We start from the raw sequence: 16,179 nt of genomic DNA, 5'->3' as shown, positions 1-16,179 counted from the left end.
CCAACACCCTGCACAATGCCATACAATCAGCAGGTAACACCTAACAGCAAGGTTCCCCCAGAAGAGCAAAGGGTTGGGAACCCATACCTAGTGCCCCAACTTTTAAGACTGCTACCTGAGGGAGGGCCCCCCCACCAAACACCTAGCTCTTAAGGCCAACAGGGCTTACATCCACAAGACCCAGCAGACTGACAAACAGCTCTTACCTGGCTCTAGAGGACTCACCAACTCTGGCTCTTTCCCTTTGTGTATACTAACAGCTACAGCCTGAGTCTGGCTTCTAATTTAGCACACATCTGGGGGCTGACTGCCATCCTCCCAGAGACCAGGGAAGCTAGCAGATACCTCTAACACCTGCTCCCTCTAGCCTGTTTCAAGTCACCAGTATCTCCTAGGAAGGAGCTGACACACGTCTGGGCCCCAGCTTTAGCAGCTGCCACCCCAAAGCACAAATCCCCAGATTGACTGGCTCTGGTAACCAATGGGGCTTGCATTAAAGAGTCCCACAGGGCTGCAGCAAAGAAACAGCAGTTTCTAACAGGCACAGGAGCACCCCCCTCAGCTAGACATGCAGGCCAACTGAAGGGGGAGCAGGCAAAAACACCCACTCCCAGTTTATTCTGGGAAGAGACCTAACTATATACTTTCCCAGCTGCCATTTGAGGTTCTGGCTTCCAATTAACCTGCATCTAACTGCTGAAGTGATCCTCCCTTTTGGGACACTGACCAGTCTTGACACACCCTAAACTACTGAGAAACACCAAGAACAAAGAAAGCAGCTTGGACAGTCATAAAGGTTTGAGAGGCAACCAAGAGTTTGGGCTGGACTGACTGAGGATCATCTATATGAGACCGCTGTCAAAACTGGGAGAGGTGGCGGTTCTCTCAAATGCACAGAAACCAACAGAGAGTCAACGCAACTGAAGAAATGGTGGAATATATTTCAAACAAAACTGGATAAAACTCCAAAAACAAGACCTTAATGAAATGGAAATAAGTGACTTACCTGAGAGTTCAAAATAACACTCATACAAATGCTCACTGAGGTCAGGAGAGCATGAACAAACTAAGAATTCAACAAAGAGAAAGTACTAAAAGTACCAAGAAGTCACAGAGCTGAAGAATACAATAACTGAACTGAAAAATTCAAAAGGGGGTTCAACAACAAACAAATCAAAGGATCAAGCAGAAGAAAGGATCAGTAAATATGAAGACAGGCCAGTGGAATTAATCCAGAGAAGAAGAAAGAAAAAAGAATGAAAAAGAGTGAAGATATTTTATGGGAAACCACCAAGTGAACTAACCTACACATTATAGAGAACTGTCAAAGTTAAAGACAAGGAGAGAATCTTAAAAGCAGGAAAAGAAAAACCACTTGTTACATATAAGGCAACTCTCAGAAGACTATCGACAGATTTTTCAGCAGAAACTTTACAGGCCGGAATACTATACCTAGCAAAGCTATCCTTCAGAACTGAAGGAAAGGGTTTCCAGATAAGCGAAAGCTGAAGGACTCCATCATCACCAGACCAGCCTTACCAGAAATGTTAAAGGAAGTTCTTCAAGCTGAAATGAAAATACTAATTAGCAACAGGAAAACATATCAAAGTATAAAACTCACTGGTAAAGGTAAATATAGTTAAGTTAAAAATACTGTAATATTGTAATGGTGGTGAGTAAATCACTTATAACTCTAGTATGAAGATTAAACAATAAAAATATTAATAACTATACAATAATTTATAAATAGCTATACAATGTAAAAAGATATAAACTGTGACATGTTAACAATGTGAGGGGAGTTTATATTATAATATCCAGATTTTATGTTCAAAGTTAGACATTTTATATAAGACCCCCCCCATGGCAACCACAAAGCAAAAACCTATAGTAAATACACAAAAGATAAAGAAACCTAAACATACCACTATAGGAAATCATATCACAAAGGGGGAAGAAACAAATTATAAAACAACCAGAAAAAAATTAACAAAATGATCATTTTAAGTCCATACCTATCAGTAATTACTTTCAATGTAAATGGACTCAAATCTCCAATGAAAAGATAGAGTAGTTGAATGGATTAAAAAAATGAGAACCATAAATATGCTGCCTACAAGAGACTCAGTTTAGCTTGAGGACACACCAGACGGAAAGTGAAGAGATGGGAAAAGATATTCCATACAAACAGAATTCAAAAGAAATCAGAGGCAGCTATACTCAACATCAGAAGAAATAGACTTTAAGCCAGACTATAAGAGACAAGGTAATACAATGATAAAGGGGTCCATTCACAAAAAAGATAATAGCATTTGTAAAACTTACACACCCAACATAAGAGCACCTAAATATAAACTCACCTTAAGGGAGAAATAAACAATACAGTAATAGTAGGATTACTTCAATACCCTACTTTCAACAGCAGATAGATCATCCAGACAGAAAAATCAACAAACAATAAACTGGAGTTAAACAATACATTGTACCAGAAGGACTTAACATTTACAGAACATTCCATCTGTTACCCTTAAAAATAAAATAGGCAGTTATTTTTACCAGCAAAATGAATTTATTTGGGAATAGTAAAGGAGTTGCAATCCAGGACATGCAAGCTATGCCAAAGTCCAGAGAAGAAAGGAGAGCAATGTTACTTTATAGAGTAAAAGGAGAAAGGAAGGGCTGCTTTGAATGAAAGTCTGTTGAAGGAAGGTGAGAGTTCAGAATGGCAATAGTTTCTCATTGTCTGGGCTGTTGCTGGGCAAGGAGAAAATCTTCCTTCCTTCTGCTAGGGTAATAAAATGAACTTCTTTCTGCCCAGGAATATGAAGCTGCAATGGAACGTTCATGCATGACAGCTCTGTCTTCCTGACTCCATTCTAAATGAGGGTTCCCTTTATTTTTACATTCTACCTTTTAATCAAGATCTTTCCCCAAAAGCAATGCTGATCGAGTCAGTTTTTCTGTATTTAGTGCTTTTGACCCTTGGTGCCATGACAGACCTTTCCAGGTTATCGTGTCCCACATTGGAGGGAAAGCACATAGCAGTTGGAAGCCACCCAAGGCCACGTTTGAGTAATAAGGACGGTAAGGAGGGAGAACTCTCAGGCACTTCCCATCCAAAGTCTGTATCTTGTTGAGGTCATACACTTAGATCATATGAAGTGTTAAGCTGGCATCACCTTATTGGTACATTATTTCTACAAAGGTTTGACAGGCAACAGGTACAAAACTTAAATCGTACAAAACAGAATTAAAAGTAACATGACAATTTCAAATCATATGATGGTTCTGAACCATGACCCTAGGCATGAATGTAGCCAACTGAACAGATCAAAAGACCATGGAGAATCAGGTGAAGTTTGTTGCAACTAGTGCATTTGCTCCCTGACTTTGTAAAATTTGGGTTTCTACCCCTCCAGAAGCATTTATCCATGTGCAACAGGTGGTATTTGCTATGGCACAAATCCTTCCTTGTTCAGCAAGTAGGTAATCAAGGGCTATGCAATTGTCCAAAACGAATTTAGCCAATGAAGCAAGTGATCATTGCTGGGCTGGAACTGCTTTGGCTGTGAATCGACTAGCACCCCCTACGGAGGCAAACCCAGAGTAATGTATGCCTCCTCAAAGTGCCCGTTGAAGGTGGCTATGGAGGTTTGGTGGGGTGTGCTGACGGCAGGTTAGTATTATGGATCCATAATCAGAATTATGGATGCTAACAGTGACAGTTACATGCCCCAATAAGCACCAACCTCAGCTATCTTAATATTTAAATGCCCATGGGCAATGCCATCTACTGTGGACAAAAATGAAACCAGGTAAAGCACAGAGGGCTCCAGCTAAGGTCTGGTTATTGATAGATCCATTAGCTGGAATTCCCTGATTGACTTTTTCAAGCCAGGGATCAGGAAATGGGATGAAATTCACTGAGGTACCATCCCATCCTAAAGGGGTCTTTTCTAAAAGCCTTTGAAAAAGGAGTAGCCTCTTTATACTTCGAGTGGAAGGCAAGCAGACAGTATTTAGATAGGAAAAAGAACATGGCAGGAAGGGAACAAAGGTCATATGATTTTCAAAGGTGAAGGTGTTGACTTGAACTAGTATGTTATGGTTGGAGAAAGACTGAAACAAGGTATGGGAACACCTGGCTGTAATAGCCTAAACCAATAGTTAACACCCATAGGCTTGCAGGTGTAACTGACAGTGGCATTTGGAAATAAAAAGAAAATGGTTACAGGTAAGACCAAGATCTCTGACATGAACAGACTGGAGTTTCTGGTGAAAGATTCAACAGTCAGAAAAGTTTCCCCCTTTTGCAAAGATTGGGAAACAAGGACAAGAGTGTTGTCTTTCCAACAGGGAGAGCAAGAGATTAAGAAGCATCTTGGGAAAGCTGTCTCCTTGAACTATCATCTGCTGCAACTCCTGGAGATCTTTACAAATGCCACCAGTTGGTACACAGGTCCAGTGAAGGTTTGGCACTTTCTTTAGCTGTGACATGAGAATTCAAGAATTTATTCCTTGGCATTTGGTGACACAAGGGTTGGTTAACAGCACCTGACAGGAGGCCTTTCCAATGAGGTTGAAGAGGGTCTTTCTGGAGATGCTGTTTCCAATAAATGAAATCTTCGGGCTACAAATTATGATGTTTGGTGCTTTTGTCTCCTGGGAGTATACTGTCCTTTCCACACCAAATCACACACCAAACTGTGATTATTCTCTATGGATTTGATTAGACTTTTGCAAAATTGAAGCATATGCCCTTTTATCAGCTGTGGGTGAAAGGAAGCAGGGACTAGGTACATTGGGAGACCTGCTACAAGAAGAAATTCTCACTTAACTTATGCAAGTACATAGATACTGTAATGAAAAATAAGAATATTCAATAAGAGTTTCAGAATTCTGAAGGGATCAGGTAGGGAGATAAACATAAGTGCTTCAATTTTTGTTGCAAAGATACACGTTACCAAATTGCTATGAGTTACAGAGAGCATAAAACGAGAGGAGGGACAAAGAGGTCCTATAAATCTGGAAAACAAATCATTAAAGCAATCAGTTTTCCATTAGAGTTTTAGAAATTCTTATCCAATTCAGTGTTATGATCTTTAAGTTATAAAAAATTTATATTCTAGAGTACTTCTCAAATTCCTTTTTCATGAGTCTCTGAATATGAAGCACTTCTGTAGGAATATTTGTTGTAAAAGCATCAGAGTAAAGTAACTATAAATGACAAAAGCCTTAAAAATGGCCACAAAGATCTGATGGGAGTTCACACACACATATAAAAATAAATTGATGTTATTTACAAGTAAATGTTATTTTTGTGACATACATTTTAAAATCATCACCGAACATCATACCAGGACCTATCAGAATTCTAGGATTTCCATATAATTTTTGGAACAGTTACATAAACATATACCTATACAACTACAACATAAAGAAGGCTTAGAATTACTTCTTGACAATGCTTCCCATGAATTTAGCAGATCAAATCAGCCTAATTATCTAACATCTCTTTTTATAAGGAGAGAGAACAAATCTTTTGAGATGTTCCAGGGGTCCTACGAAAATTCTCAAAAATAGTTTGAGGTCAAAAAGACTCCATTTAGAATTGGCATTTTGGGAAGTTTGTCAAGAATATTGAAAGGTTTGGATGCTTGGCTACATAGGATCACAGAAAATTATGAAACAAGCCTGTATTATCTACTTAATCAAAATGACAAAAAGATTTCAAGGACAAATATAGAAGATCACATAGCTGCAAAAGCCTTAGCTTTTTTTTTTTGGTATCATTAATCTACAATTACATGAGGAACATTATGGTTACTAGACTCCCCCTTCACCAAGTCCCCCCCACAAACCCCATTACAGTCACTGTCCATCAGCCTAGTAAGATGCTGTAGAATCACTACTTGGCTTCTCTGTGTTGCACAGCCCTCCCCGTGCCCTCCCATTATACATGCTAATCGTAATACCCCCTTTATTCCACCCCCCTCTTATCCCTCCCTCCTACCCATCCTCCCCAGTCCCTTTCCCTTTGGTAACTGTTAGTCCATTCTTGGGTTCTATGATTCTGCTGCTGTTTTGTTCCTTCAGTTTTCCTTTGTTCTTATACTCCACATATGAGTGAAATCATTTGGTACTTGTCTTTCTCCGCTTGGCTCATTTCACTGAGCATAATGCTCTCTAGCTCCTCCATGTTGTTGCAAATTGTAGGATTTGTTTTCTTCTTATGCCTTAGCTTTTTTGAATAGAGAAGACAGCTCTTCTACGCAACCAAAGATCTGATAAAGACAAAATACAGAATCTGTTTCCTAGGCAGATTAAAGGTAAATAAAGGTTGTTTACAATTTCTTATTAAGAACAGACCAGTGGTCTAAGAAAATGTCCTTTTAACAGAGAAAAAAATCTAATTTTGCACCAGCATACTTTTGGTATTAAAACACATTTTTAAGTAAATTCATTTAAATCCTAGCCAGCTTGATTACACACAAAATTCCTTTCCCAAGGTTCCTTTTTCACACACCTTCTACAACTTTCTATGTCTATTTTAGTTTGTCCCTTGTTTTCTTTCCTTTTCCAAAACAACCAGTTTTACTTTAGGACAAGATCACTTTCATATACCTCAACAAAAGGCATTTCCATTCCTCATACCTTCATTTACTGAAAATACACATTCTATTTTCCTTGCATACTTTTCATATGCAATTGTTTTCTTTCATCCTTGTTAACAGTTTTATTTTTACATATATTAATTAGAATTCTTAACCCTTAGAATCTTTAAGTCCCAACAGAAACTAAGAAGCAATTGTGGACTGGCAAATTAATAAATACCTTTCATAATTTCTAGAAATGATTGCTTTCTCATAGACAATTTTCTCAGCATGGCAGTAAGTATGCTTACTAACAGACCCAAATACCTTTAGTTTCTCTGTAATAAGAAAACAAAGGTGGATAAATCTATGTTCAGTAATTAATGTGTTAGTATTTTATCTTGTTCAGAAAATGATCCAGATATTCAATGAAATTCCATCATTAATTTAACATATGAAAACTCTAAAGTTTTGGGATACCAAAAGACTTAGGGAAGCTATCTTTTTAAAGCCAAATACCATAAATTATTGCACATATAATTATTGTACCTAAAGTCTCATCCCATTTTCATTCATCTATGTAAGTCATTTGTCCCAACAATTATGCTTAGATTACTCACAAAAACTTTATGAGACCTTAGACAAAGCCAGCCATTATCTCAAGTAAATTTTCTTGCTGACAGACTTTGCAACAGAGATTAACATGAACTTATTTGACTAGTAAACCCAGGTAGAATAAGAGTTGTATATTTGTATTACATTCAGTGTTGATAACTCTAAGACATATGTGTCTTAATTAAACCAACAAAACTTCAACTAGTTTTTATGTACTGAAGATTATCCCAGATCATATGAACTTGAAAAACATCTGTGTTAGTTTACTCAATTTACGTAAGCACTTATTTTTCCTTAAGCAATTAAATAGAGCTTGTTACAAACTAATTTTGGCAATACCATCCAAAGGTAGAAAAGTATCATATATACAGATAGACATAATAAACAGAGATCTTACAGCTTTTGTTTTTAAAAAAATATCTTAGCCATGTCTCAGGTACATAACTCAAAAGAATGGCTGGATCCAAATTGTGTGTCTGGCAGTTGGCCATCTGCTCAGATGGCCCAAGTGTTTTTGAAGTAATTTTGTTGTTTAGAACCTTCTACATACCAAGAATGCATTCCATTGTCTTTGACAGGTTTGGGATCCTTAAATGTGCCCTTAAAGTAGATTTATTTAAGTCAAAGAATGGCCATTACAGTTTCATATTATTTAAAAGTTCACTCATTTTTCCAGAAAGGCATAAGAGCCTGGTCCAAGAACCAGGGGGAACCTATCTTGCCTTTGGAGTCTCTAAAATATCTTAACTATGAGGGGCCCTGTCTTCCAACAGTTGTTCTAAAACAGCAGAAATCACATATTTTCCCCCTTTTGAACAGGATGGTTGACTTACCAAGACGCTTCACCATACAGAAACAGAATGAACAAATATAAAACAAAAGAGTATGCACCAAGAAGGGTGGGTGTCTATATAAAAACAAAAACAGATTTCAAATAAAGTTGGTGAGCTCAACCAAAAGGAGAGAGTTTGAATCCAAGAGGAGACCTACCAAACAAAAAGGAAAAAGACCACTTATGGAAGCAGAGAGCACAATGGGCTCAAGTGGATACTGCACACAGTTCTGGGGGTCATTATCTCCTCAAAGGTTCATCTCCTTTGGATCCAACTTATGATTACCAAATAATGTTAATCTTAAAAACAAAATAGCCAGTTATTTTACCAGCAAAATGAGTTTATTTGGGAATCACAGAGGAGTTGCAATTCAGACATGCAAGCTATGGCAAACCACAGGCAAAGGTCCAGGGAAGAGAGAAACATTACTTTATAGAGAAAAAGGAAGAAGTTGGAAAGGGCTGCCCTGAGCAAAAGTCTATTGGAGGAAAGCAAGAACTCAGTCAGAGTGATGATAGTTTCTCATTAGCTTGGCTGTTGCTTGGGACAAGAAAGTAAATCTTCCTTCCTCCAGATAGGGTAGTAAAGTTAACTTTTTCCAGCTCAGGAATGTGAAGTAAGCTGTGATGGAAAGTTTGTGCATGAGGGCTCCCCCTTCAGGGCTTTCCAACTCCATTCTAAACGAGGTTTCCCTTTATTGACTTTCACACATCCACTAGGTGCAAAAGACACATTCTTCTTGAGCATACATGGAACAATCTCTCTCAGAGACTCTTGCTCATCAAAAGTGAGGCCACAAAACAAATCTTAAGAAATTTAAAAGGGAATTTTATACCAATAAATGCCTATGTTGAGAAACAAGAAAGATCTCAAATATACAATCTAACTTTACACCTCAAGGAACTAGGAAAAAAACTAAGCCCAAAGTTAGAAGGAAGGAATTAAAGACCAGAGCAGAAATAAGTGAAATAGAGACTTAAAAAAAGACAAAACTAAAAGCAGTTTTTTTGAAAAGATAAACTGACAAACCTTTAGAGTAACCAAGAATAAAAGAGAGAACTCAACATTATAAATGAACAAGGAGACATTACAACTGATATCATACAAATACACAGGATAAGAGACTACTCTGATTATATGCCAACAAACTGGACAACCTAGCAGAAACAAATTCCTACAACCAAACAACCTACCAAAACTGAACCATAAAGAGAAAACCTGAAGAGACCGATTACTATTAAGGAGATTGATTCACTAATCATAAATATCCTAACAAAAAAATTCCAGGATCACATGGCTTTACTGGTGAATTCTACTAAACATTTAAAGAGTTCACTCCAGGTTTTTTTCAAAAGCTTTCAAAAAATAGAAGAGGAGCAAACACTTCAAACTCACTATCCACGGGCAGCATTAACCCAGTACCACAATTAGACAAGGACACTTAAAAGAAAATTTTAGGTCAATATCCCCGATGAACATAGATGCAAAATTCCTCCACAAAATATTAACCATCTGAATTAAACAGTACATTGAAAGGATCACACAACATGATCAAGTGGGATTTATTCTAAGGATGCAAGAATGGTCCAACATCTACAAATCAGGCAACGTAACACACCACATTAACAAAATGAAGGATAAAAAATCATATGGTCATCCCAGTAAATGCAGAAAAGGCATGTGACAAAATTCAACATACTTTCATGATAAAAACTCTCAACAAACTGGATACGGAGGGAATGTGCGTCAATGCAGTAAAGGTCATACATGACAAGTCCATAGCTAATATCATACTTAATGATGAAAAGCTAAAAGCTTCTCCTTGAAGATCAGGAACAGGGCAAGGATGCCCATTCTTGCTACTTTTACTCAAAACAGTACTTGAAGACCTGGCCAGAGCAATTAGGCAAGAAAAAGAAACGGAAGTCATCCAAATCAGAAAGAAATAAAACTGGATCTATTTGCAATGACAAATTATATATACAGAATATACTAAAGACTCCACCAAAAAAAACTTGAGAACCAGTAGATTAATTCAGTGGAGTAGGATAGAAAAATCAATATACAGAAATGGGTTATATTTCTATACACCAACAATGAACCATCAGACAGAGAAATTAATACCATTTACAATAGCATCAAAAAGAATAAAATACTTAGGAACAAATTTAACCAAGGAGATGAAAGATCTGTACACTAAAAATTGTAAGACACTGAAGAAATTGAAGATGACAAAACAAATGGAAAGATATTCCATGCTCATGGATTGGAAGAATATTATTAAAATGTCCATACTCCCCAAAGCAATCTATGAACTCAATGCAATCCCTATCAAAATTCCAAAGGCATTTTTCACAGAAATAGGAAAAACCCTAAAATTTGTATGCAACCACAAAATTAGTAATTCCTGATTTCAAGGTATATTACAAACCTATAGAAATCAAAACAGTTTGGTATGGGCATAAAAATAGATACACAGATCAGTGCAACACAATAAAGAGGCCATAAATAAACCTATGCACATGTGGTCAATTTACAACAAATGAGTCAAGAATATACAATAGGGAAAGGATAGTCTCTTCAATAAATGGTGCTGGGAAAACTGGACAGGCACACGCAAAAGAATGAAACTGGGCACCTATCTTAAGTACCATTCACAAAAATAAAAATGGATTAAAGACTTGAATATAAGTTCTGTAACTGTAAAATCCCTAAAAGAAAACACAGGGGATCGACTCCTTGACATCCATCTTGGTGGTGACTTTTTGGATTTGACATCAAAAACAAAAATAAACAAGTGGGGCTACAAATAAAAAGCTTCCACACAGTAGAGGAAGCCATTAACAAAATGAAAAGGCATCCTATGGGATGGGAGAGAATATTTGCAAGCCATGTATCTGACATCTCATAAGGGGTTAATATCCAAAATATATAAAGAATTCACACAACTGAAGAGCAAAAAAACAATCTAATTAAAAAACGGGAAGAGGAAGCAAGCAGGCATTTTCCCACAGACAACATACAAATGGCCAACAGGCTACATGAAAAAGTCCTCAATACCACTAATCACCAGGGAAATGCTAATAAACCCAAATGAGATATCACTTCACACCTATTAGGGTGGTGATCATCAAAAAGAAGAGATAAGTATTGGTGAGGATAAAGAGTAAAGGAACCCTGTGCACTGTTGGTGGGAATGAAACTTGGTATAACCATTATGGAAAACAATATGGCAGTTCCTCAAAAAATTAAAAATAGAACCCCATACACAATCTCACTTATGGAAATACATCCAAAGAAAATGAAATCACTACCTTGAAGTGATATTTGCACACTAATATTCAATGAATGTTTCACAATAGCAAAACAGAACAAACCACCACCCATGGAAACAACTTAATGAGCCCATCAACAGATGAATGGATAAAGATGTGGTATATATATACACAATGGAATATTATTCAGCCATGAGAAAGAAAATCCTGTCACTTGTGACACAGATGGGACATTGAGGGCATTATGCTTAGTGAAAAAAGGTAGAGAAAGACAAACATCAAGTTTTCTCACTTCTATGTAGAATCTTAAAAAGCTGAACTCACAGAGACACTGCAATGGTGGTTACCAGGGGTTGAGGAGTGGGGGAAAGAGATGTTAAAGCACAAACTTGCAGTTAGAAGATAAGTTCAGAGAATCTAAGGTACACCATAGTGATTACAGTTAATACTGTATCGTATACTTGAAAGTTGCTAAGGGAATAGATCTTAAATGCCCTCACAAGTGGTAGTCACGTGATGTGATGCAGGTGTTAACTAATGCTATAGTGGTAATCACTTTGCAATATGTGAGTCAAATCAACAAGCTCTATACCTTAAATTCATACAATGTTCTATGTCCAAGCTGGAAGGGGAAAAAAGCTACACAGTGCTATTGAAAGATGCTAAGTTCTTGGTGGCAATATGACTCAATGTTTGATATGCTAAGTGTGCTAATGATCAGTGCCTGGACAACTTCTTTCAATTACCTACAAAGGTATACTTCCATGGAAAATTCCTTAGAAGCCTAAGGAATAATAAACACCAAAACAATCTCCTTCCCACTTTGTTAACAGAACTCAGTGGCCAAATACTATTGGCAAAACCAGTTCAGCTTAGTCTGTAATTGTAAAGGGAATTGATCTCTAAGACTTTACTGGAAAGACAGACCAGATAAACACTTCCTGTGTTAGGAGCTAGGTGACCATTGCTGAGCACTGAAAATCTCACATCCTAGGAAGCCCCTCCAGTCCAGGAAAACTGGGAGGTTGGTCACCCTCAGCAGTTGTATGTCCACTTTTTGGTGGCTCGCAGTGTTGTTAAAGAATTTTTCCAAGATGTTCCGACAAGATACTGTACTGAGAGCTTCAGCTGTACAAAGATGAAGAAAGGGGAGCAAGATCAAATGAGTCTTCTCTTCCCTGTGGAACTTAACACTGGTACTGCATTCAAGTGCAGTACTTGATTTGTTCAATGTGTGGTTTCTAAAGGTCTTTCTGGAAAGGGACATCCAATGGGCAACCCATTCTGTGTCCTCACAGATCCAGAAGAGCCCAGCTTAGAGGCAGTACTGGTCTCAACACATGGGTACGCATCCTGGCTTTGCAACTTGACAGCCACCAGACCTTGGCCAAGTCACTAACCTCTCTGTGCCTCAAATTTCCTAATCTGTAAAATGTGGATAGTCCTAGTAATTACACTATGGCTGATATGAACATGAAGTGAGTTAATACATGTAAAGGTTTAAAATTCTGGGCACACAAGAAGTGCTAAATAAATGTTACATTCTCTTTTTGTCACCATCTAAGAAGGGTTTGTATTGATTTTCAAGAAAAGAAGCCTAAAGACCAGAGATGACAGTGTATTCTTTCTAGGGCCTAGAACGGAAAGACCTGTGCCTTTTTCGGGGACAGATCAGCAGAGTGTTCACAAAGACGGCCACCTGTTTGACAGGTGGTTGCCCAATTCTGGAGAGGAAAGAACATAACTGAAACTTCCAAAATACAGGCCTGGAATTTGACCAAAAACTTTTGAAATAAATATTACGTAAGACAAAAATGGGGGAGGAAATAACAGCTCATTCTCGTGTAATGAAAGGCTTACAAACCAGAAATTCTGAAGAGGTGTCACTTGACTAGATTATTTGTGGTTTACACATTATAGTACCAAATAAAATTATGAAAAAAAGTCACACTGGATTATGCATAATTTTTTTTTTGAGAGGACATCTCTTATATTTATTGATCAAATGGTTAACAACAATAAAATTCTGTATAGGGGGGTCAATGCTCAATGCACAATCATTAATCCATCTCAAGCCTAATTCTCGTCAGTCTCCCATCTTCTGAAGCATAATGAACAAGTTCTTACATGGTGAACGAATTCTTACATAGTGAATAAGTTCTTACATGGTGAACAGTACAAGGGCAGTCATCACAGAAACTTTTGGTTTTGATCACGCATTATGAACTATAAACAATCAGGTCAAATATGAATATTCGTTTGATTTTTATACTTGATTTATATGTGGATACATTTCTCCCTTTATTATTATTATTATTTTTATTTTTAATAAAATGCTGAAGTGGTAGGTAGATGCAAGATAAAGGTAGAAAACATAGTTTAGTGTTGTGAGAGAGCAATTGTAGATGATCAGGTGTGTGCCTGTAGACTATGTGCTAATCCGAGCTAGACAAGGGCAATAAAACATCCACGGATGCAGAAGCTTTCTCTCAAAACAGGGGGGGTTGAGGATCTAAGCTTCACCACTGTTCCCCGATTTCTCACCTGATGGCCCCCCTGCGACTGTGCCTGTCTTAGGTTGTTCCTCCCTTGAGGAATCTTACCCGTCTCTGGCTAACCAGTCATCTTCCGGGGCCATACAGGGAGATGTAAAGTTGGTAAGTGAGAGAGAAGCCATATTGTTTGAAAAGGTTAGCTTTTTACTTCTTTGCAGATTTATGCCCTGTGGCTTCTATGCCCAGCACTTGTCTCGAGGTATCTTTACCACCTGGAGGAATTATGATACTCGGTAAATTCGATATGAGGCACGAATTCTATTTAAGGGTTGTAATTAGGAAGGAAGAAGAAAAGCTATAGAGGTAGCAGACGGAAGAAAACATGGGAGGATTGATTATTTCTTTGACATATCTTCTTGTAGAGTACCTTAAGCATGTATAGGTTTTAAACTACTAACTTGCACACACATATTAACATAATAGGAATATAGTTACATAACCAAAGCAGATCTATAATTACCAGCCATCTCCAGTGAAGCCAAGAAAACCATTTAGGCACCCTAGGCATTTGTGAAAATTTGTCTATGATATGATGGATATTGTCCAACTGTACTTGAACAGTCTGAGAGAAATCAGACAAATTAAAGCAGCCCATTTCTGGGATCTGTTCACATCCCATATGTTCTTTTAACCGTAGATAGTCTATAGTCATGAGATTTTGGGGTGCTACAACTTGCACCCCTCCCAACTCCTGGTTGAGTTCCAACAGTACAGATCCGGTGAAATTCGTTGTCTCACTGTATGCACATGCCAGCCTAGACATCTCCCTCCTCATTCCAGTGGCAAGTCCAGGAGACGGTGGGCTGGACGCAGCATCGCCCGGATCCCTGTGGAGGCTTTCTGATGATCATCCCCCGGCATGAGTCCTCCAGAGAGTCATGCATAAAATTTTTATTCTGAATTTTGTCTTATTATAGAAAACTCATGTGCCTTTACTTACGTTATATTACATTAGTCAGAAGCTGGGCAGCAAACACGGTTACCAAATATCATCTTGTTCTTCTTGAGAAAAGCCTGTGAAACTAAATGAGGGAAAGATGAAAGTTTTAAAAATCTGTTAAATTCTTGACAAGTTTATTCAAGGATGTTTATAATGCTTTCATTCTTTTCTTGTGGGGATTCTTCCCTCACTTAAAATTTGTATCAGCAGCAATTTCACAAGTTAAAAAATGTGATAGATTTGTTTTGAAGTCAGTAATTTTGGTGGATCCAGTAAATTCCCACAGGCAGATTCAAATGGTGTGAACATTTCCCTTGACTGACAAAACCAGCCATGGTAATGGCTGCCAGAGGCAGTGTGAGGAATACGATACCTTTCGTCTTTGTCACTCAATGGCAGTGTGTCCACTTGGGAACCGTCTCTGACAACCTTTTTTGAACTCTGATACAGAGGGGGAAAGAAGTATTTTGAAGTGAGGTATCTATTAACTTCATTAAACACTTTGATTTCTCTAAGAACTATTTGGAAATATGTATATAATGTAAGAGTCTAAAAAAGAGGTGACTCTTAAACATGAAATTTAGCAAGCATATCAAAACCAACTCTTCAGTGTGCATATACCGTAGTACTTCATACTTACATGGAATATTTATGTCTTAGTGCCCATGCAATCATTATTCATTTATGGAGTTACATTATATTAATTTCTTGTTCTTAAAATAATGAGAGACATCCCAACTTGTATAAAATTGGACAAACCAAAATCCCTTCAATGTTTCACCCAAGCAAAACCAATGAGACTTTACCAAGAGTGTGATGTATTGTAAAGACTCGAGGCTCCATTTGAACTTTGGGTTTTCTTTGTTTCTACCTGTTTGTCTGCAGCAAAGACAGATTCTTGTCCCAAGGTTTCCAAATAAACACCCTCGGCCCTCGGCGCCCACCCCCACCCCCACCCCGACCCCCAGGACGGCCCCATCCACAACACTGGCACCTTATCTGACGATTTCTGGTCTTGACTCTGCTGGAGGATTTTCATGTATTTCTCTAAAGGACTTTCACCACAAACAGATCTGTCTACCATTTCTTGAATACTCATTTGTAATTCTTTTTCCATTTCAATCTTTAATGATTCTTCAAAAATCCTCTGTGAAATCGATAGGCACCAAACAGAAATACACAAATACATGTTTAAGACTTTTAAGAATTTAAAAAACACAGTTATATAATCCTGGTCCTTTATGGACAAGCTGCAGGCCACAGAATTATTTTTTTTAATTGAAGTCATTGCTACCGGCAAAGGGGGACAAACATGCCATCGCAATGAAGGAAGGGATTAATTTGCCTAAAGTGCCCTGTGCTTTAGAC

General features: G+C 37.8%; 1 protein-coding gene across 6 annotated transcripts in view; it reads right to left on the bottom strand.

Annotated features, from left to right (window-relative positions):
• Window positions 1-6,089: 6,089 nt before the first annotated feature.
• Window positions 6,090-16,179, bottom strand: part of OFD1 (OFD1 centriole and centriolar satellite protein) — a 53,979-nt gene continuing 43,889 nt past the window's right edge. For 4 of the 6 annotated variants that reach the window (XM_073227809.1, XM_037020600.2, XM_037020601.2 and 1 more), the window contains 3 exons: window positions 15,806-15,958; window positions 15,185-15,252; window positions 13,295-14,893 (listed from right to left, as the gene is read on the bottom strand). In XM_073227809.1, the coding sequence (XP_073083910.1) occupies window positions 14,851-14,893; window positions 15,185-15,252; window positions 15,806-15,958 (264 nt within the window). In that variant the 3' untranslated portion in view covers window positions 13,295-14,850. Of the gene's footprint in view, window positions 6,285-13,292; window positions 14,894-15,184; window positions 15,253-15,805; window positions 15,959-16,179 lie in introns of those variants that run through there. The other 2 variants (XM_073227811.1, XM_073227810.1) reach the window with 2 other exon arrangements.

Source organism: Manis javanica, chromosome X, assembly GCF_040802235.1.
Source record: "Manis javanica isolate MJ-LG chromosome X, MJ_LKY, whole genome shotgun sequence".
NCBI lineage: Eukaryota > Metazoa > Chordata > Mammalia > Pholidota > Manidae > Manis > Manis javanica.
This window is presented reverse-complemented; position numbering and strand designations above follow the sequence as displayed.